The sequence below is a fragment of the Ammospiza nelsoni genome, chromosome 8 (assembly GCF_027579445.1).
Source record: "Ammospiza nelsoni isolate bAmmNel1 chromosome 8, bAmmNel1.pri, whole genome shotgun sequence".
Classification (NCBI taxonomy): Eukaryota; Metazoa; Chordata; class Aves; order Passeriformes; family Passerellidae; genus Ammospiza; species Ammospiza nelsoni.
The window spans coordinates 37,718,935-37,741,733 of record NC_080640.1 but is presented as its reverse complement, the minus strand read 5'-3'; the positions used below and the strand labels follow the sequence as shown (position 1 = coordinate 37,741,733).

The following is a 22,799-nucleotide window of genomic DNA, read 5'->3' as shown; positions in this document are numbered from 1 at the left end:
TCCATTTCACTATACCATCTTCTAATAATGAAGCTTCCACCTGGGCTTCAGCAATGAGAACCTAATTCCAAATGCACTGCAGCAATTGCCCCTGACTCCTGTGGTTGTGGTGCAGCCCTTGGGTTCCTGTTCCTTCTGCCTGGTGCCAGTGAACAGAGCCCCACTGACTTACTCTGTCTCTGCTGGCTGAATCACTCCCAGGCTACCTCTGAATATTAAATTTACAGACAGTATTTTTCTGGCACCATTCAGAAAAATCTCTTTTCTGTGCTTGACAGCATTTACTGGTATTTCACTGTAACTAAGTGTTTGAGGATTTTGGCAACCAAGACGTATTTTTTCTTGTGCTTACTTTTAAAATGTCAGCAGTCTTCCATGAAAAATAATTCTTCTTGATGAAATTATTTCAGTTATTCCAAGTTACTGTGGAAGTAGACATAGAACTAAAATGTAGTGACCCTTTTCCCAATCCATTTTGTCCAAGGAGATTTTGTCTTGTATGCTTTTGTTGTTTGCTAGCATATGTCAAAACCACGGTATCTGACTCTGCCTAAAAAGCTGTATTGATTTTCTGATGTTTCCCAGTGGGATATGCAATTTTTTTTTTGTCTTTGGGCCAAAAAAGCTTGGAATCTTGTGCAGTTTTATTCTTTGTGGCTAATTCAATTAATTTCAGGTTTTCTAGGTTGATGCTACACCCACTGGGAACCAGATTTCTAAAAAGTCAATATTTCTAGTAATCTACCAAAATAGGTGGCTGCATTTCAAAATTGAATGTTTAAATTGTTGTCTGCTGTTAATGTTTTGAAGACCAACTCACTGTCAGCATAGTTATATTGGAAATATGGAGATATGTCTTAGTTACATGTTCTGAGCTTCTGAAATGGCACTGGTGTCTCCCAAAATAAATAAAGTTACTGCAGTACATGAAGAGCAGCTGTACCAAGCAGCTGTAAATTCAGCACCACTGCCATGCCCCCTCCATAAGGACTGGCTGGGGATCACAGACAAGTGGGTGTGTTGGAAACTGCTGTGCTCAGTTGTTTCGTCCCACTTTCCTCCTTTAAAGGGTAACTGTAAGTTTTTTGTGAATTACCCCATTCTCTAGCTTTGGTTTATAGCACAATGCATCTACAATGCAACCAAAGAAGGTTCACAGAGAGGGATTTGGGATGGTTGTAATTTTATTTTTTATTTAACTCTCAGGACTTTTCTTTCCCACTTAAATTGCTAAAAAGCTGCTCTCTGTTCAGCTAGTCTCTCTTACGTAGAATGAAGTCACTTGCTCCCCACAAGGACTTAAATTTCCTCTTAATTTCCTTTTTAGGGCATTTCCTGTGTCCTGCTCAGTCAATTTGGAAAATCCCCATTTGGGAATATTTGGTCAGCAGCCTGTAGAAATTGCCTGATACGTTAATTGCCTCTTTGCTCTTGCTGGCTGAGCTTTGGCTGTGTTTGGGGTGTTCTTTAGGTACAGACTTTGGGTATTTACTAGTCTTAGCTTCTGTGTAGCTATATGGCATTCTATGTAGTGCAGATTCCCCTAAATGAAGCCCAGAGACTGCACTTGAAGGAAGGGCAGGCATGTTCTGGGCTGAGGAGTGGTTCCTGTTCCCACAGCTTGTGATGCTGTGCTGTGGCAGGGACTGATGAGACAAGACAGGCCCACATGGTCCACACTGTCTGCTAAGGAATGGGAAATAAATTCTGAAATTCCTCTCATCTGTCCTAGGGGGAAATGTCATTCTCATCTGGGATCTCATGGTCACTCTGTCCTTGAGCATGGCAGCAAAATGTATTAGGCAGAGGGCTTCAAAAAAAGGAGGATTATGTAAATTATTGAAATGATCTCTCTGCTCCTTTGCAAGCTGTGACCTGTCTCTAATGAGTTCCCTGTACAGGGGAGCTCATGTGCTCCCTCCAAAGCATGGCCACAAAGAAACCCTTTGAAGGTGGCTGAGAGGGGTCCCACTGAAGCTTGGGCTGTGATGTTCAGCTGCAGGGCACTGCTTCAATTCCCAGCTGCAGTGTTCCATGCCTTTGCAGGCTGTGCTCCAGGGATTCCTAAATCCCAGACAATCCCCTGAGCCCATGTCACAGAGAGCAGGGACTGCTGTGTGCACCTGAGCTGTCCTGGTGCAAAACAAAACAACTCCTGCTCCAGGTAGGAGGCTCAATCACTGTCATGGGTGTGTTCAGGGAGGAATAAATTAGGGCCGTTTCAAAATTAAAAGCAGCAATTTACTGGATTGCTACTCATTAATTCCACACATTGCCAATAATTAGGTCTCACTTGCTATCAATATTTTCTCACATTCAGGACAGTTAACTCCTAAAAATCTTACCCTTGTTAGCTGTGAAGATCTGCTACCACAAAGCTGCTGTCGTGTTCTGCGTAGTTTCTGTATAAATATGTCTGTAAACATACACATACAAAAATACTCATGATGCCCATTTGTACATAGCTAGGTAATTATATACTCATGTCTACATGTATATACACACTCAGCTGTGTTTTGTGGGTCTGCCAGCAGTCTGCCAGCTTTGCAAGCTGCAAAATGCACAGCTGCAGCTGGCACGGGTCTGAGTTAGAGAGGCAGATACAGCTTGCTTTTTGTTAGGAAACTTTTTATGTGCATCAGGCCTCTCCCCGGACTACTTTATGTTCTATTACGCTGTTATTATGCAGAAACTTTGGCATGAAATGCTAAATTCCATTAGGATAATTTATAGATCTTTATGCTCTAAATAGTCAGGGAGGGGACAATGGGGGATTCTGAGATTGTGCCTCTCATACACTGGCCTAGGATTGAAGCTGCCAGAGGAAAATGAGCTCTTCCAGGTGTTGCAAGTCCCACAAATAGTTAATCTCTTCTGCATAAAACCTGTAAACTTGTTACCAAATAAGGTGAATGCTAATATAAGAGGTATATCAAATACCTATAGTCACAAAGCTCTTCTGCTTCATTCATATACATATGTATGTAGATATATGCAAATGTATTCCTTAGAAAGCCATTGGATACAGTGGCAGAGTAAGAAGTTACCAATTTAACATTGTATCACAGAAATAGAGGCTTGAATTAGGAGTTTGTACCATAGTGAAATTAGCTTCAGGAGCTGCTTCATCTTCACGTTAGGATTGCTTTATGTGGATTTGTAAGAGTCACAAGTGGTTGCAGTTTCAAAACCTGCTTGTGTTATTCAGCTCATCCTTTTCCAGTGAGTGCACAGTACTCTTTTTTTGCAGTAATTCCATTATTATTTCAGTGTATTTTGGAACACCTCTAATGAAGCTATCTCCATCAGTCACCGAAACAATCTGTTCCATTCTGAATTTTATCTTGGGTGCCATGACTCAGGCTGCTGCCAGCAGATCCCTTTTATTTCACAGGATGTCCCTTAGCCAGCCCAGTTGCCTCAGCTTAGATGGGTTTTATTTTTTTCATTCTTTATGTACCATTCTGGATTGCAGTGACATGAAGAGGAGACATAATACTTAGCAGTAAAATTGGCTTGCTGGAATAGGCAGTGTTCTTACCATCTGAAATTCTTAGACACCTTTCGAGAAGAAATTTACAAATGCTTATTTTTAAATCACAGGAAGTGCAAACTATTACCTGATCTCAAAGAGTGTAATTAAATAAAGAAGCACTGAATAGAGGCTGTGTGGCTATTATCTAGATTTCTTACCTTTCTCTAGTATTACCTTGCATTTAACAGGCAGCTGTGTTTTTAATCTTTACAACCATACTTTTCTTCACTTCCACTGAATTTTTGCAGCTGGAAAGCTGCTTAAATCCTCTGTAAGCAACCTGAGGTACCCATCACACTGACTTTTATGCTGGGTGATCAGGTTATGGGGGAATAATGAAGTACTTGAGGTACACACCTCTTGTGTCAAGTCATTTCTGCTGCCCCCACCTGTGCCTTGGTGTGGCTCTGGGCTGCTCACACCTCTGGTAGCTTGCCTGCTGCACATGTGCTTTATTTCAGTGCTCTGCTGTCATGCTAGCTTCATCTGAAACTCATCCAGTAGCTTTTTAGGCCATACTTGACTGTACTTCAGGCGGGTTTTTGCAAGTCTTCCTCCTCTTAGAGTCCTAATTCATGACTAGCAACTTGCCCTGATTTTCTTACCTTCAGAAGGAAAACCATTTTTTCACTCCAGCTTGCCCAGGTTTTTTTTTTTTTTTTTTGTTTTTTAATTACTTGTTTGGGCACAGAAGATGGCTGCAGGTGGCTGAATGCCCAGGAGAGCTGTCTCTGGTGTTGAAAGGCCGCTGGAGTTAAGGCAGAGCTGTGGCAGGGCTGCAGTGTGTGTGGCTGGGCTCTGAAGCTGTGCACAGAGAGCTTCAGTCACTGCCTGTGCTCTCACTTCCATTTCAAAGCTGCCTTTGAAGGAGCAGCTCTTCAGCCTTTGTTCCAGTGGGAGCTCTCCTGCCTTTCCTCACTCTGCTGGCACCACTGGGGAGGTTGCTCAGAGTCCCTGTACCTGCAGAGAAACACTGAAGGGAAACTTGGCTTATTTGCCACTAATTTTCTTGGGATAAATTGTGGGTTTGCTAGTTTCTTCCCTTTTTTCCCTGAGTGAAGAACTGTAAAGATTTTGAATTTAAAAAAAGAAGTACATTTTTTTGGGGTCAGTTCTAGGCGGTGGTGACTGTTCATGTCTGGCCAGGTGTGTTTGAGTGTTGGACCCAGTTTGGCTCTGCAGCCTGTTGGCTTTTCACTCTAAGCTGCTTTGGTGTGGCTCAAGTGGGGTAATCCCTTACACAGCTGAAGTAAAAGGTACAAGCACAGAGGCTCCTGCAAAGCTGAGAATCTGTTTTCCTGATTGTTTTATTGTTAAAAATAACAGGCACAGAGCTGCTAATTGGAAAGAAGGGATTAGTGAAGTTTAGTTTTCTTTGTGAAGAGCTGGGCCCTGACAGCTATTAAACTACAGACCGGCTTCATTAGTTGGTTTTGATTGAAGATTACAAAATCAAGCAAAAACATTAGAGGACTAAGAAGACATGCCTACAAGGAAATATGAAAAGTATTATTTAAAAAAAAAAAACCAGCAGAATTAGGAAACACTTGATGAATTTTAAAGCAAATTAGTTTAATATCAATAATATATTTTTGATAGTGTGAAATCTTTAATTACTTTAGGGACTTTGAACATTATGCTTATGAGCATATTGGTATTTTCCAAACATCCTCCTTTCTGCACCTTCCCTCTCAGGGAAAGCACAATTACAGATGCTCATATTGAAATTTGCTTTTAATTTTTTTTTGCAGGAGAAACAGAATGGAACACAAAGAAAACAGAAATAAAATGTACAAATAAAACAAATAAATCCCCATAAAAAATTTAGTACTTCTCGGTTGTCTAACACTTGATATTTTTAATTTTACTAGTTTTATTTTGCTTTTGAAAGAGTGAAAAAATAAGTAATTTCCTCCTGTTCTCAATTGCATCCACTTCTCTACTATATTTAGGCTGCCTAGAAAAATAAAGCCAAGTACAGGAAATATGCACATTATTGGTGCAATTCAGTCCACTTGATACAGTGTTTCAGAGGGTTGCCTGACTGTTCGAGGTCTGTGAAGTATTTTGGATATTAGTTATCCATGGGTAGGAGCTCATATACGCACCAAAATGCTCCTTTTTTTTAAAGTAATTGATTGGGAGCTCAAAACAGAAATAAATCCCAGTAGTTTTGGATTTGAGGGAGTTGTCCTATCACTTAGAGGGGAAATGAGCAGGAAATAAGGCCTGTTTGATAGCCCAGGTGTATTTTCACACTTCATTAGCAGATTGGTGTGTACATGCTTTAGAACTGCAGTCTAGTCCTGTGCTTTATTTGTCTGTGTAAAAGTGCTGTTGCTGCAAAGCCCCATCTGAAATGCTGCTGGAGGAGGGCCCTGAGTGGTGGTTCTGGACTCAAGTGCAGCCTGGGTTGCACTTGGAATTGTTTTGATAGTCTTGAGGCCAAAATCTTTGTTTAACTAGAAAGAAAAGCGTTACAAAATGATGAAAAGTTCTCATTCAGTGATTCTTCTTTGATTTTTTTTTTTTAAGACCAATAAATAGGCACTTGTTCTCCTTAATTATTTTATGTGATTGCAAATGAAAAATGTCTTGTATTTTTTCTGTACTATTATAAATCTTTCCACTGACCTTTTTGAAGATATGACAATTCCAGTGATATTCTGAAGAGGCACTGATTTTAAATACCCTGTTTTTCAAGTTAAGTGGCAACTACTTGTTGGCTCAAAGACAGTGAAGTTACAGTAATTAGAGAATGCATTTAGCTGTCTCCAAGGGCTATGTGGGTCTCCTCATCAAAGTTAGGCAGGAAAGCATTATTGGGGCACCTAAGTTGCCAGGTTTTCTTATTCAGAAGTCATCATGCCTTCAGCTGAAGCTTTGTCTGCCTCCAGATTTATTAAATACTTCAAGATTTGCCTGAAATGTTCCACATCAATGGTATCAGTAGTAGTGCTTTCGTGTGTCAGGGATTTGTGAATTGCACAGTGTGGAATTGTGGAGGGTGGAACACAAACAATATTAATGTTTGAAACCAACACATTGCCAGAGAGAGAGCTTTAGTACCATGAGGCCTGTTACTGATATTGAATATTACACAAGTTCAGTTTTATCCTTCTGCATTTGTTATGTCCTCAGACTCCAAGTGACAGGAAATGAGTTTGGTCTGGGCTTGTTTGAGGTCCTTCTGTGTGTGTGATGGATTTTCCATCTGCATTCCTTCATATTCTGTGCTGGGTTTCCTTTGCTGTAGGGTGGTGTGAGGGCTTGAGGGAGATGCAGAGCTGCCAGGTCACCATGCAGAACAAACCCCTGGGGCAGCAGCAGAAAACCCCCAGCCCTTCTGGGTGAAGCACAGGTTAAAATCCAGCTGACTCGAATGCACAGTTTGTTTGGTTCAAACAAGATAAATTGCCCTGGTAAATTCGGGTTACAGCTGTGGGACTTGCTCAGTTGAAGAATAAACATCAATCTTCTGCTGGTTACATCTCCATTCAGAATGAAAGCAGATTGGGAAATAGTGGAAGTCTGTTCAGCAGTGGTTGTAACTTTAAGCCAGGTTGTTCATCCTGATTCTCTGGGTAAAATTGCTATTGAAATCACCAACAAATTTTTACAACTGCTCCCCCAGCTCCTCTTTTAAAACTTCTTTCTTCTTTTAATACTGTACAACCACCCACAGCTTATGTGCTTACCATGGGCATTTTTATAACTGTGATAAAAACTACAAAGGTATTCTCACTTAAAAGTAATTGCACTATTACTGTAATGCTTTTTAGAAAAGAAAGTTTTTATCAATGTCAGGTGTTTTGCCAAAAAGAAATAAACTACATGTTCTTTTATGCTCACTCAATTTTGTTGTTTTTTGGTTTTTTTTAATAGTGATTCCAGAGTTTATTAATCAAGTAAATATTGCATTGGAGAGCTTAAGCAAGAACACAGTGCATCTGTTTGATGACAACCAGTTTGTTGACATTTCCAAGAAGGTGTATGATACAATTCACAACATCAGGTGCTCCGTCATGATGATTCGGGTGAGTCTGCAGTTTGTTCCTTTCATACTGGTGGCTGAGATGGGCCAGGATGTCAGGGCATTTTTGGGAGCATTCAGAGCTATGTGTGTGATAAATGCCCCCAAGCTCATATCCAGGATGAACTGGCCTGGGAAACTTGGGTTACAGGGAAATGTGTGATTGTAACTGCACAAGTCTGGAACTGCATTGAGTACCACATCAGAAGGTTGCACAAAAATGTCTTTACTTCTTTAAAAATACATACTTTTGTTTGGTTGGTAAAGATCTTTGTTCACTTCATTAGCTGCTAACTTGCAGCTACAAAACCAAATCTTGTAGTTCTTCAGCTTTAACCTGTGGAATGTAGGAGAGAGAGTATTTCCAGGTGATTCTGATATTCCCATATCAAGTTCTTTCAGCCTTACACCAGAACCTGATTTCTTTGTCTCACACAATTGCAATCACTGCGCTTATGTTTGTGTTTTTCCTGAAGTTCAGAAACTGAATCAGAGAAGCTTATTTTTTAAATTCAAGCCAGAATTTTGTCAGATGCAGAATTTCCCCCAAATATCTTCATAAAGAATGATAAACAACTGAGCTGCAATGTCTGTATGTTCAGCAATTTCATTTCAATATAAGATTAAGCATTAATAACAATATAGATAGATTTTTCCAAGGAAGTTTATCTTCTTCTGCACTGACTGTGCAGTTGAGAACATGGTAGGAAACAGATTCCTTTTCTTGTGAATACAAAGCCATGAGCAGCAGCTGATGGGAGGTGGGTGTGCTGCTCTGCTCCATTTCGGTGAGACCCCTCCTGCAGAGCTCCTCCAGCCCTGGGCTCCCAGCACAGCAGGGACACGGAGTGTTGGAGTGTTGCAGAGGAGGCACAGGAGTGATCAGAGGGATGGAGCCCCTCTGCCATGAGGAAAGCTGGGGCTGGGGAAGTCTCTGTGGAGGCCATGCTGCAGCCCTTGGGTACTTACAGGGGCTTGTAAATGAGAACAGACTTGTCTGTAGGGCCTGTTGTGATAGGGCAAGGGGTTATGATTTTAAATGAAAGAGGGGAGATTTAGCTAGATAAAAGGAAGAAATTTATTGCAATGTGAGTGCCAGTGAAACACTGGCACAGGCTGCCCAGCAAGGTGGTAGAAGCCCCATCCCTGGAAGCATTCCAGGCCAGGCTGCAGGGTTCTGAGGAAACTGCTCATTGCAGGGGGTGTTGGACTCGGTGGCCTTTAAAGGTCCCTTCCCACCAAAACCATTCTAATGTGAAGAACATTGGTCTTAACATACTGCATTGTGTGAGGTAAAGTAGGAATTCAGATGTGCAGAATGATTCCAATGTCTCATCCTTATTGCAGGTGTCAGTTAGGAAGCTGTTTGTACACTGAGGACAGACCCTGAAACATCCAGCATGTGTCCCATAGCAGTGGGAGTTTGTGAGCTGGGTGTAGGTCCAAACCACACCCACAACTAAGATTGTGGGTGATGCTTGCTTGGGTCTTCAGATCAGCTCCTGTGTCAGTGAGCACAGGCTAAGAAGTTGTCATTGGGACATCTCATTTTTTTCTAGGTAAGCTTCATTTAATGCCGGTGTTGCTCATCCCTCCCTTAGTGACTCAGGGGCTCTTGGGTCTTTTAGGATTACAAAGTTGCTTCTGTTTCTCAGTGAGATAAGAGTCTTCTTTATGTCCAGTTGTCTTAGGCTTGAATTCCATGGTCATGGCTGTGTATTTCTTTCTGGAGTTTTGAATTTCTGGAGAATTTACACTGAGGAATGTAACACAGCTTCAGTCAGTTTCTGTGCAGAGGCAGACTCAGCTCTGCAGTATTTGCTTGGAGTGCTCTGTAGGGATGTTTGTGTGGGACTGTCACTCAGGTAAAATGAGGGGAAAAGCCTCATAGGGTGTCTGTGTGGGACAGTCACTCAGGTGATATGAGGGGAAAAGCCTCATAGGGTGTCTGTGTGGGACAGTCACTCAGGTGATATGAGGGGAAAAGCCTCATAGGGTGTCTGTGTGGGACTGTCACTCAGGTGATATGAGGGGAAAAGCCTCCTAGGGTGTATTTGTGGGACTGTCACTCAGGTGATATGAGGGGAAAAGCCTCAGAGGGTGTATTTGTGGGACTGTCACTCAGGTGATATGAGGGGAAAAGCCTCAGAGGGTGTATTTGTGGGACTGTCACTCAGGTGATATGAGGGGAAAAGCCTCAGAGGGTGTATTTGTGGGACTGTCACTCAGGTGATATGAGGGAAAAGCCTCAGAGGGTGTCTGTGTGGGACTGTCACTCAGGTGATATGAGGGAAAAGCCTCAGAGGGTGTATTTGTGGGACTGTCACTCAGGTGATATGAGGGAAAAGCCTCAGAGGGTGTATTTGTGGGACTGTCACTCAGGTGATATGAGGGAAAAGCCTCAGGTGTGCTGAGGCTGTGACAGCCCAAGGCCCAGGGGGTGCCCAGAGTGCAGCACCAGGGCTGTGCACCCATGAAATCCTGAGGGCACAGCAGCCCTGGAATGGCCTCTTTCAGGGCCATCTTCCTCTGCTGCTTTGCAAGTCCTGACCAGAGCTCAGGAGAGTTAAAAAATGGTTAGAAAGGGTGTGAGCTCTCTCCTTAATGAATCCCATTGTTCAGCCACAGCCATGAGAAGGTTTTTTTGAGGTTTGGTGAAATGCTAGTCAGCTACTCCTGCATCCCTTGGAGACAGTGATTGCCAGCACAGAGAGTGCTGAGAAAAGCCTGCCTTTCATTTTTCTGAGGCAGGATGTGTTTGCATTCCTGGTTAGATATGTTCCAGACAGTGCCAGCTCCCTGGAAGAAGCTTTAGTGGATCTGGGGGTTACTCAGACATGCACTGTTAGTGTAGCAGCCAAGGTGAGGAAATGAGATGTTCTGAGGCCAGAGAATGGCACCTTGCTGCTTACAGGGGATTCATTGCAAGGCTGATTCAGGGCAGGAACTCATTGACAAAAAATAATTGGGAAATGTAAATGGATGAGGCCACTCATTCACAAGGGGCAATTTTTCAACATGGCAGGAAAAGCAGAAATTCTCCAGATCAGTTTCTCAGGAAGCATTTCAAACATGTAATTACACAGAAAGAATGGTTTTAAAAATAGAGTTCTTAAATGTAAAATGCTGCCCAATACTGTTAATGCAAATTACTAGCCATGCATTTCCATGTCCAAGCTCAATCCAAAATATGTAAAACATTGATCGCAGTCCTGCCAGGTATGAGGCAACACTTGAGAGCAGCCACATGTGGCTGGTGTGTGATACTGCTGGGCTGGAACAGAAATGCCTCTGGCATCAGGGGCTGCTCCCCTTGAGATGCTTTTCATTGCACACTTGCAAGCTCTGCTTGATGCAGAGGCAGCTGTCCGTGAGAAATAACTGATAGTTGGTCCAGGGTGTATCCACAGTTCTCAGTCATTTTTTGACTCTAAAGATCCCATTTTTGTTGTGTTTTAGAGATTTTTGTGGGCTTGATCTTGCACAGGAGCATTTTTACATTATCTGGATAACATTTTAATCAGGATATTTATGTTACAGAAGTAGATTAGATTAAATAGTACAATTAAAGGCAATTCTTGCACGTGAAATATGTAGAAAAGTCAAAGGAAACAGGTTGGTGGTTTTTGAGACAATACACATTGAATGCTGCAGAATGTTAAGATTATTGGTAGAACTTTGTAAAAAACTTCTGTATGAAGATGCTTTTAGTTGAAAAATATGAGACAGCTGGATTGAAATAACAGCTACCAATATCCCATTAGGGATAGTCTCTAGTGGAAAGGAATGACTTCAAAAGAAAAATAACTGCTGGTAACTAGAGCACTAATAGTCATGCTAACAATTATCCCAAGAACAGTGGAAACAAAGTCACCAAATCAAACGTTTCACAAAATTCTTTGTTCTTTTTGGAGGATAAACAAGTGAGCAGCTGTTCAGGTTTTCCAGAGACAAAGAAGAGGGCAAAGGGTTCACATGCTCTATGCAAGATGCTTTTACTAATGTTCATGGAAGCAGTGACTGAGGAACCCAAGTTCTCTAGCTTTGTGAGAAGTGCAGAGTGTGTATTGAAATTGCTGTTCTTAGCACATTAAAACATTTGTTAAAAATCCTCTCTGCTGAATGGCTGTTCTCTGTGCTGTTTCTCTCAGAATTCTGGCATGGAGACCATAGGTTTCCTCAAGAGTTTATGGTGTTAGGCTTTTGGAGTTTGTTTTGCACGTTGTTCCTTGATTTCCCTGCACCATGATGTGTGGGATTTCCATCCCCCAGCCCTCCTGAAAACTGAAGCAAAGCATTCATTTTTCTTTTCTGTCTTACCTAGGTACTTTTATTCAACTAGATCCCCCCTGAACCTCCAATCAATTCCTAATGTTCCTGTTTCTTTAGCCAACAGTCTTTTACTGTGTTTTAATTTTCTTTGGAAAATCAAACTCAGTTTAGGTACACATTCAAAAGTCTACAGCATAAATGCTTTTTCATATATTTTGGCTTTCTCAGAATACCCTTGGATGGTTTCTTTTTTAACTTCTTTTGTTGGTTGCAAATCTGGCATGATTTTTCATTCTGTTTTAAAGAATTCATCCTCAACAGAGCTTGAGTTCTTCAGTAAGACACATCACAGCAGAATTCATTATCTTACACCCAGCAGAGTTACAGGAAGATTTAGAACATGGACCTCTAGGACAGGAAGGTTGCAAGTGCTGAAACCTTTCAGCCAGTTACTCAGTGTCCAGTTAAATTCTACCACAGCTTTTTCTAATCACAGAATTATCCTGCACCTGCAGGGTTTTCTGCCTGTTTTTACTTCTGTATCCAAGAGAGTTAGACCCTGTCCAGTGTAGGCAATAACAAGCATGAATTGAACATCTGTTTAAGTTAAAGAAAACAAAGCAAAACAGAGAATCATATGAGAATGGCAGACATTTACTGCAGTCCTATTGTTTGTTTTTCCAAAAAGGCCTTGAGACCTCATGGAACAGACAGACAAGGAGCTGTTCATACAGCCTTGTTGAGCTTCGTTGTTGGTCGGAAATGCAGAAGTGAAGCTAATCCATTACAAACTCATATTGAGAAGTTTGATAAAAACTTTTTTCTTCATCTTTTTCTATCCTTCAGCAGCTGCACAAGGGGCAGACCCTTTGCAGCAGGAGTTAGCCACTTGGTCCTGCACCTCTCAGCACTTTCTGGTTGTGTCTGACCCAAGCACCTTTCCTTCCCCTCCTTGGCAGCTTCAGTCCTGTCACCCAAGGGTTGATGTGTCTGGATGTAGTGTGGCTGCAGAGGAATGTGTTCATGTGATGTCTTTAAAAGAGAGTGCAGAACAAATGCCTGTTGTCTGTCAGGGCTAGTGGCACATCTCCTTTTTCAGGTTGTTATCCTGAGTCCCATAAAAGGAGAATGTCACTTTGTGCTGTAGAACCCAAATAAGAGGTGAGTTAAAAGTGTTTAGTGCTGCAATCAGCTGCACATCTCTGAGGTAAAACCTTCTGACAGCTGCTTGTCCCTGCCATGTTATTTGGTTTTTAACATCTCAAGTCACAATCACCAGCCTTGAAGTACCATTATGAGAAAACTTAAAGCACTATCCCACACAGGTTACATTTCATTTCTTAATTCACCCACAGACAAATTTTCTAAAAATGTCTATGTTCTTCACAGTATACCTGGGAAGCCTTCTCATAATGTACAAATACTTGTTGTAATTTATATCAGTATTAGCATCATAGAGTCAGTCATTATTATTATGACTCTGCCTTACAGATATCCTTCCAAAATGCTCTGTACTGAGCAGTTTTGGGACACACAGCATACATTTCCATTTAACATGTAGACATTTTCAAAAATGCTGATCTCCATTTAGTACCAGGAGAGTTTGTCTTCCTAAATAAATAAAGCAAATTTTCTGGCAAACAGCCATACATTTCAATTTGCTTCTGTTTCATATTTATGTACAATGTAACAAACTCTCAAAGGCCTGAGTTTCATTAGTTTAGGACATTTAATATCTTCAGCAAACCAGATGATTTCTGGTTCTCAGTGTGATGGTGTTGCTGACTTTGTTGCTTTACAGAGTAAGAAGCTGCTCAGTAGTGTAGGTGTTGACAATACCCACCTCTTGTTTTGTCCTTGAAAGCTGCATCCACTTGTCTTAACATGTGGGCAGGATGTTACCCTAAGAAATAGCTTTAGTTTGGAGTTGCCCCAGTTGCCATAACAAGCACCTGTTCTTAAAAGCTGAGGTGTTTCCACAAGGGAAAAAGAATTGTTAGTAAAAATACAGATGGTTTATTGATTTTAAAAACAGATAGTACATTCACATCTCAGGTAGAGGGGAGAGAGACAGAAGAGGAAAAAAAGCACATGCTTTAGCCTTCCCATCTCAGACAGGAGTGAAACCAGAGCACAGATAAAATATTATTTCACTCAGGGGTGGGTGGCCCTCCCTCCTCCCCCTTCTTCAGGTCCCCTTTGCTTAAACAAATTAGAAGCAGAGTCCATCCACAGGGTAGTTGGGAAATGGTGGATTTTTTGTTGTTTTTGTTAACAAAAGACAAGAGAAATTTCCTGCTTTTGTGTGCTTCTGCATTTCTGCACTTTGAGATTCACAGGATTAACTTCTTGGTTCTTTGTACATCTTTCTGACTGCTGCCCCATTCCCATGCTCCAGGCATTTGCTCAGGCTTTACAGGGAGATTGCTGATTTTAGATTCTGATTCTTTTTCATGTACCAAATGAACAGTGACTAGGAAAATAACTGCCCCCTTTGTCCTCCTGTGTGCAGTTCCAAAATAGTCCTTTCACATCCACGTGTTCTGTTATTTCTGTACAGAGAAACCATCCAGTGGTAGAGGAGTGCCAAAAGCAGCTGCCCTTCTGAGGAGCAGTGTGTAGAACTCCTGTGCTGCTTTATGGATGTGCTGGAGGAGCAGCCTCCCTCTAATTGCAGCTGCAATGAGCTTGTGAGGAAGCACTGGATGTTGTCAGGCCAGTCTTGTGCACAGGAGTGGTGGGGAGGAATTTTTCTCTGCAGAGCAGCAGCTCATGTGCACCCCCCTGGTGACTGCAGAGCAGGAAATGGGAATGGGCGTTTGGAATAGTGCCAGAACTCACTGCTTGGGCAGTGCCATGGTCAGTCCTGTCCTTTCATACTAGTTTTTCCCCCATTGCTTTGAATTCTTTTAATACTACTTGGTTGTTTTTCATTTTTGTCAAAATATTATGGTTAATGGAGCCTTCTTTTTAAGGCAGAAATATTGCAGTATCTTTGGTACCCCATCTTACTTTTCACTGTCACAGGTTTCACTTGTCTCACCCTCTCCTCAGTGCACAGAGGGCTCACTCAGGGAAAGGGCCTCAGGAGATCAGCTGGTCCAACCTGCTGTTGAAAGCAGAGTGTTATCCAGGGCCCCTTTCAAGACATGTGTGACTTCACTGTTTGCTGTTTAATTTTATCTCTTCGAATTCCAACAGTAATGGGGAATTGATGAGTCAAATAAAGCAATAGTGTGTTAAACTTAGGTGTCAAAGGAAGCTGCTTGCTGCACTTCATGCTGCTGCCAGTCTGTAATACTTTCTCTAATATTGGCTGTGTTTATGCCTCATTGTTTACATTCAGCACAGGAATGCATGGCCCATCTTTTCCAGTAAAAAGTGGAATTTTCTTTAGCCTGGCTTGGGTTTCCAGTTTAGATGTCAGCTAATGGAAAGGATGTTGTGTTGTGCATTGTCTAAGAAAAGAAAGAAAAAAATAAGAGCATTGGGTACATGCAGACAAAAATCATAAATTATTTCAGAAATGCTAATCAGATATAGTGCTGCTGGTGTCCACTGCCTGCTGCATCCATTGTAAGATCCATGTGCAGTTCCCTGTCCTGGCACATCTGGGCTGTCTTCTGCCCAGTCTGCACAGCTGCAGGGCTGGGAAATGCAGAGCTCCTCAGCAGCAAATGGCTTCATGGCTTTAATGGGAATCTCCTCCTGCTGGGATTGCTGGGCCACACACAGGAGTCAGTGCTTATGGATGGCATAAACAGTTTTGACTCACACACTGCTTTAAATGTCAGTTCTTCCCAGTCTAGGGATTAAATTACATTGCAAGTGTCACACATGATTATGCTTTTAATTGTTCACAGAATTACTCTTCTCATTCAGAAAGACAGAACCTTCCAGAATTATTTGATAGCTCTGGTTTAGTGGCTCATTGGAAACTTAAGCACATAACAGTATTTTTTCTGGAACATTAAAATCTTTGCTAAGGGTTTTTTTTTTTCTTAGAGCAAGAAAAAGTGATGTGTATTCCTTCCTTGCCATTTGGTGCTTACTATCTAATATCAATTATATTCCCAGAGAAGTGGAATGAATATTATGCTGTTAAGATGGAAGGACTGAATTACTGGAGCCAAAACTGGGAAGCACAGTGAGGTGTTACAGATCATGGACACCCTATTACAATGTGCCTCCTGCCACGGGGCAGGCCTGGAATGGATGGGGACTGCAGCTCCAGAGCACAGAGTGCTCACCCAGGCTGTGCTGCTGCTGGCAGTGCTGGGCTGTGCTGCCCCTTGGCCAGGCCTGCCTGTGCTTCCCTTCACTGCTGCTCACTGTAAGGTCCATCCATGGCCCAGCTCAAATTTCTCAGTTGCCATTTCACTGTGGAACCCTTTATCTGGAATGATGGATCTTTTGAGTGTGGTGCAGAAAAGCAGTGAGGTACATCACAAATGTGTTCAGAATGGCACTGGGCTTCAAAACCTAATGGGAATATGTGTTAGGCTGTGATCTGAGTTCTGCTGGCACAGAGTAGGGTGGCAGGGCTGGGGTCTGTGTCGTTCTGTGCTTTGGGTCCGATCTGGTCCTCCTGTCATGCACGTCCTTGCTGATAAAGCAGTGTGATAGTGGACAGGGTTTGGGATTAATTGGTTCTTTATTGCTTCCCTGACTTCTTTTGGTTTCTGTTCTTAGAATTCCTTAGTATTCCATGAGCATATTTGAGTTCAGGTTCTACTTTTAATGACACCTTCATCCATTTTTTAAAATTACCATTGCTTGCCAGCTTGAATCACTTGTTTCCTTGAAAGTGTGCTCAGGGCTGGAATGCAGCTGATGAACGGAGGTGGACATAAGGAGACATAGTGACAACAGAGGAACTGACTCACAAAAAAAGAGACCTTGGGAAAAAATTCTTCAGAGAATTGGAAAAAAAAAATAATCCTGCACTGAGCCTGGCAAGTTGAAGATGGTATCTGTGAGTGCTTTTCATCTGAAAAGATTCTGTGGAGGTTTATAAAACTGATGCTGCCTAATTTCCTAGAAACCCTGTCAGTTACAGCCTGTTCTTAAAATAGAGACAGAGGAGTCCCTTCATTGTATTATCAACAAAATCAGTGTATATGAGTACTGAAGGGAAGTGTGTTGCAGCAGAGGAGTGCTGTGCATCCTCTAGCACATAGATTGGGTTGAAATTGCTATTTTACTGCACCATTCCTCCAGTGCAGCCTAGCAAACAGCAACAGGGCCTCCAAGGTAATTGCTATAACAGGTACTTCAATTATTAGGAAAGTGGAGCAGTAATATTAATTTAAAATTAGTTTATTACTCTGGCTGCCTTGTGATCCTGGTCTTCATGAAGTAGTCATCATAGAATTACAGAAAATAGAAGAAAACCAGATTATTTAGCAGGCTGAACATAATTCCTTTCAAAAGTAGAAGCCTTCCTTCTTGCTGAACGTGGTGCAGCATAAAATAGCACATGAGAAATGATCATATGGGCCAGTGTGATTCATACCTCTGCCTGCCCTTTGCTTCCTCTGTGGTCAGTGTGTGGGTTGTGCATGGAGGAGACCAGATCAGATCAGCAGGTGTCAGCTGTGTGTTGGTTGCTGATGCCTCCTCAGAATGGGAACTGGACCCTTCTGCCCCGGTGAGGAGCAGTGTGGCATCCCAGCTGAGCAGGGCATGGCACACAGAGAGGCTGTGCCAGGCACACTCTGGGATGCTGTGGGTGTGGGAAAGCTGCACTCCAAATGCATAAAGAAACGAGCATGAGACTTGTGGAACATTCAGCAAAAGAACAGACATGAGGAACTGTGTGGTGTTTTAGTGAGGGAATGGGGAGTGCAGCACACAGAGGCAGAGCCACTGGAGTACCTGGGTTGTGTGTTAGAATTGATGTGAGGTCACACCGGTGCCCTGGATGTGTGGGAGTGTGGAGCTCAGTCTGGCTTCAGTAAAACATCTGCTTGTCACCTTGGTGAGTGGAGGCAGAAGCAGAACTTCCCCAGGTTTTAAGCACAGCAACATCAGTGGAATTAATTTACCGATGCTGGGGTTTGCAGCCAATCACTTACTGCTGAAATGGAGCCAGTCCCCCAGAGAGATAAAGTCTGAAATTGTGTATGCCTAAACTTTGGCTTTTTGTGGTGGTTCCATTCCATTAATACAGCCTTAAACCTTGCATCTTCCAGCTTCCTCCATCTCAGGCTGGGCTGCTTGGTTTGCTCATGCAGTTTATGGGAAACTCACAGGTCAGAAATGAGGTGACTCACCCTGGTTGTCCTTTAACTGCAGAAAGGGAGTTATTTTTTCCTGAATGAAAAGATCATCCTGTCTGATAGGGTTGCTGCTGTATTGTTGGTCTTGTTTCCATGTTTGGGTTATTAAATAGTGTATTAAATTGCACCATGCATTTGTGGAACATACTGAATTTATAACTCACAGGACTATTTTCTCCCTCTAAAATTCTCACATTTCTCACCTGGTAGGGTAAAACTAAGATGAAATTTTAGGTTGTGTTTAGTTCATTAGTAAAAAGCTCCTTTTTCTGCTGCTATTTTTCTTGCAGAAAGCTCAGCAGGAGCTACCTGGAGCGTGGCTCTGGAGATGGCAGGGTTCAGTCTGTGGGATTCAGTGGGATTGCCAGAGAGCTCAGGGCTTTGGCAGGCAGCCTCTACCTGGCAGGGCTTGGCTGGGGCTGTGGTACATTTCTGCTCCTTTTTTGTTTATTCTTGGCTCTGTTGGTGAGCTCTGAGATTTATCTACTGCCTGGGCAAGAAAAAAGGTTGAGCAGCATTAATTGCTAAAAACTACCATCCTCCACAAAGAGAAGGCAAGAGGAAGGATTGAAATTCCTGTCAGGGACCATTCAGCAGCCCACACAAGCAGCTTGCCACACAGACGTGGCACAGCTTTCTTTGAGGGCTCGTGGTGCTGCATCACAGGCATAGCTGTGCATTGTCCTGCCTCACACTGTGGTGTTTTTTTTATCCTCTTCATTTCTTTTCCTTCCCCTCCTTTTTTCATTTATTTTCTGTTTTCTCTCCTTTTACCTTACAGTTTGTCTTGTGCTGTTTATATGCAGATTCTCTTCTCATGCCTCATGCTAAGGTAGTGTAAGAATTGTCTTTTGTGAAGCCCTGGCCTCCCCACAGGGTGCCAGTCTTTTTGGAAAAGGGTAACTAATGCATAAATTCTGATTTTTATCTGGCCTAAGATAAATGCAGCAATCAAATATGTACCCTAAAGAAACTGACCTAGCTCTATCAGTACTGTCTCCTGTGCAGCTCAGGATTAACTTCAAATAATTCCCAGTGTTCATTTGTCTGACCTGTCCTCAGAAATATCCCCAGCTGGCAACTGGAGGGTTCCTTCAAGCAGTCAGTGCCAGTCCATTCCCTTTAGGAAGTTCATCCTTGAATCCACTCCATGCATCTCCTCCTGGCACCTTAAAGCACTTCATGTCCCTCAGGAGGGGTGATCTCCTTCTGCTTGTTTCCTGTACCCCTAAAGTTTGGGTTTGTTTTGGTTTTTTTGCACATCATGCTGATGCTTGTTGGGTCCTTCCTCTGGGAAGTGCAGCGCCCAGCACTTGATACAGAACCTGCAGTGGGGGCTCAGGGCTCAGTTGGAGGGGGGAAATGTTTCATGAGGTTTGCTGTCTTTGTGCCTGCAGCTCCTTACAAAAGTCTGGTTGCCCTTGTTCTCAGGAATGTGATGCTGCTGCATCCTCTCCAGCCCGTGCTCCCCTGTAATTCTTAGTGCTTTTCTAGCAAGTATGTATCGTGTGTGGTTTTCTCTTTTTGCTTTTCTAGCAACTGTGTCTCATGTGTGTGGTTTTCTCTTTTTGCTTTTCTAGCAAGTGTGTCTCATGTGTGTGGTTTTCTCTTTGCATTTAAAAAAAACCTACCCATATTCTGTTCTGTTGTTGTACATCTTTTAAAATCTATTGCCATGGGATAAAAACATTTCTATCAGTACCATTTACTGATTAAATTTATGCTTATGGTTAATTTTTGTTTAGGTTTATTAGTTCTTGCTGTTCACTTACTGCTCAAGTCAGATAATACTGGAGATGTCTGAAAGACTAATTTCAGCCCATGCAACCAAGCAAGGTTTTACTGAGTTACAGTTGGTTGCAGTAATTCAGCTTTGTAAGTACCATAGTTAAAAATGAGAGAATTGGGGGTTTGTGTCCCAAAATGAACAGTGAGAACCTCCAAAATTCCCTAGCTGTTCAAGCAAGTGCACTCTGATTTATTGCAGTGCAATGGCCAGAGCATTAGGAATTGTGACCTGTGACAAAACCACCAGATGTGTTAGTCCTAATTAGCCCAGGGAGCAGAGAACCAAAGGGGGGAGCATAGAAAATGGGATAACTGTTTTCACTGATGTAAAATGTCATACAGGACTGGAGAAAAGCTCTGTTATGTATTCATAATGGATAAAAACAGAATAAACTCTGACTACAAGGGAAGATCAGTTTGGACACGATGAAAACCAAATTTCATACATAAGATTTTGGTCAATTTTCATGTATATTAAGGCTCTTGTGTTTGACTTGGTGCCAGTTTTATCTCTGTCAGTCTGTGAGCAGATGACAGAGCTGTGTTGAGTCTCTCCTGTTTCACTGGCCAGAAGAGGCTGTCAAAGCTGCATATTGTGAAAAATGTGCAAAGTACTGATCTGAATAACTTTCTCATTTGATGCCTTAGAGGGAAGGATTCTGTACTGCCTTTCACAGAACTTGTTCACAAAACCTTCCCAGATGGAAGAAGTAATTTCACATACAAACAGGAATTTTAGCATGTACAAAAATTCTGGGAAAATCGTGTAATAACTAATTTGTTCAGAAGCTAGAGCCAAACCAGTGTTCTTTGAGGGGCAGCTGTGTGTTTAATTCTGCTTTGCTTGGAGAGCCTGCTTGGTGGTGAAGGCTCTGAGCCTCCCAAAGCTGAATGAAATGAGTGATTGGGGACACGTGAAGGCTGGTTTGCACAGTGATGGGTTCCTTAATTCCATGTCAGCTGGCACTGAGCATTCACCTGGACATTACTGGGTACTGAATGGCTGGGGTGGTCCATGTGTGTTCTGGGCATCTGAAGCCTCTTGATAATGAAAAGCAGGAATGAAAGTGATGGGTACAGGATTCATGGCTGGGGTGGTTTTATTTCCATTGTCTGAGTGTCTGGGTGGAATAGCTCCTAAAGCAGAAATTTGTGCTTAACAATTGTCACGTTCTGGGTGGGAATGTGTGGGAAGGATGGCAGCAGTGGTCCCTGCACTGTGAGAAGCAGGCTGTGCATTACAGGGTGCATTTCTCTGTGAGGTCTGTGGTGGACAGGCTTGCTCTGTGTGTCTTTTCTAAAGGTGATGTGTTTTACTTGAGCTCAGAGGGTCATTGGCACTGAGGAGGCTTGAGCAGATGTTGAGGTTGTAGTTGGTAATTTCAACTATTCCAGTTTGAGAAATGCACTTTTCACTGGCAACCTTTTGCTGAGGAATATATTAATCTATCCAAGGGAATTTTTTAGTGTGATCATGTAACAGAAACAGATTGAATTGGCATGTTAGAAATCTTTGCTGAGAGGGGCCACCATTGCTCAGGCTTTATTCAAGTGATAAACCTACATTTCTTGTGGACTTCTGAATTGTCTTGTCCTTTCTGAGCCCTGAAATGTTTTTAACACAGTCAAAATGAGATATTCACTGCACTTTTTAACCTTTAATATATTGATGTATTCCTAAAACAGTTTCTTTCCTGTATTTCATCTGCTTGGAAACAAAGGTTTTGTTTCGGCTTTGGTATATACTCTCCTCCACAAAAATTGAAGGCTTCTGGAGAGGAAAGGGAGATTCTGCAGGAAGGCAGACTCTACTACCTGGTTTAAGGTACAATTTGAACACTCTGGTTCTCAGAAGCGGATTTGTCTTGCCACACCTCACTCCATCCAGGATGCTGTGCGAGCACTGTTGGCTCCTGCCCAGGGTTCTCTGTGCCAGTGACAGTCAGGCCGTGACCCTGCAGGGACTGATGGCAGGGTCAGCAGCCTGCACTTTGTTCCTCCGGCCTGAATTAAAAATGGAACCATTATGAATTTTCACAGAGCAAAATGCAGGCTCCTCTCTGGTTGCCTTTGAGGTTAGCCAGGCTGACAGTAAAGATGTTTTTGTTTATCTTTCATACACACAGTTGAGGGAGAGGAAGCAAGGTCTAATCTCTTCTCATTTACAAAGGTTAAGGTGATGTTTAGAAATCTGTTTCAAACACAGTTAGGAACTGCTCATATATAAAGCCATACATAATTTGCTTTATGAAGATTACTAGCAAAAACCAATGGCTTAATTTGTCACAGACATGTTCTATGAAAAATCCTTTCCTTAGGATTTTTTCTCCTGAGAAGCTGAGAGGCCTCAGGAACAGAATGTAAACAATGGTTATCTGCTGCTGTGGAATGCAACAGGTGCATCTGGGATTGGTCTCATGTGGTTGTTTCTAATTAATGGCCAATCACAGCCCAGCTGTCCAGACTGTCTCGGTCAGCCACAAACCTTTGTTATTCATTCTTTTTGTATTCTTAGCCAGCCTTCTGATGAAATCCTTTCTTCTATTCTTTTAGTATAGTTTTAATATAATATATATAATAAAATAATAAATCAGCCTTCTGAAACATGGAGTCAACATTCTCATCTCTTCCCTCATTCTGGGACCCCTGCAAGCACCACCACAATAATTCATTTTTCACAATCCATTTTTAAACAGCTTAGCAAGTATTTCCATTATAAATGAAGTGTCTTAATTAGCTTCCCACTAGATGGAGCAAATGTATGTCAACCCAGTAGAGGAAATGGGGAATACATTTTAGATAGCTGAAGAACAAATCACTTTACTGTTCTGTTCTTGTTAATTATTAGTTTTCTGAGTTTAAAATGGAGGCTTCTAAGCCATATGGTGAT

At 42.2% G+C, this 22,799-nt stretch overlaps 1 protein-coding gene across 6 annotated transcripts in view; it reads left to right on the top strand.

Annotated features, from left to right (window-relative positions):
• The window catches only part of CTNNA3 (catenin alpha 3), a 416,298-nt gene that overhangs the window by 326,646 nt on the left and 66,853 nt on the right, over window positions 1-22,799 (top strand). For all 6 annotated transcript variants that reach the window (XM_059476985.1, XM_059476984.1, XM_059476986.1 and 3 more), the window contains one exon: window positions 7,421-7,572. In XM_059476985.1, coding sequence (XP_059332968.1) covers window positions 7,421-7,572 — 152 coding nt within the window. The remainder of the gene's footprint in view (window positions 1-7,420; window positions 7,573-22,799) is intronic.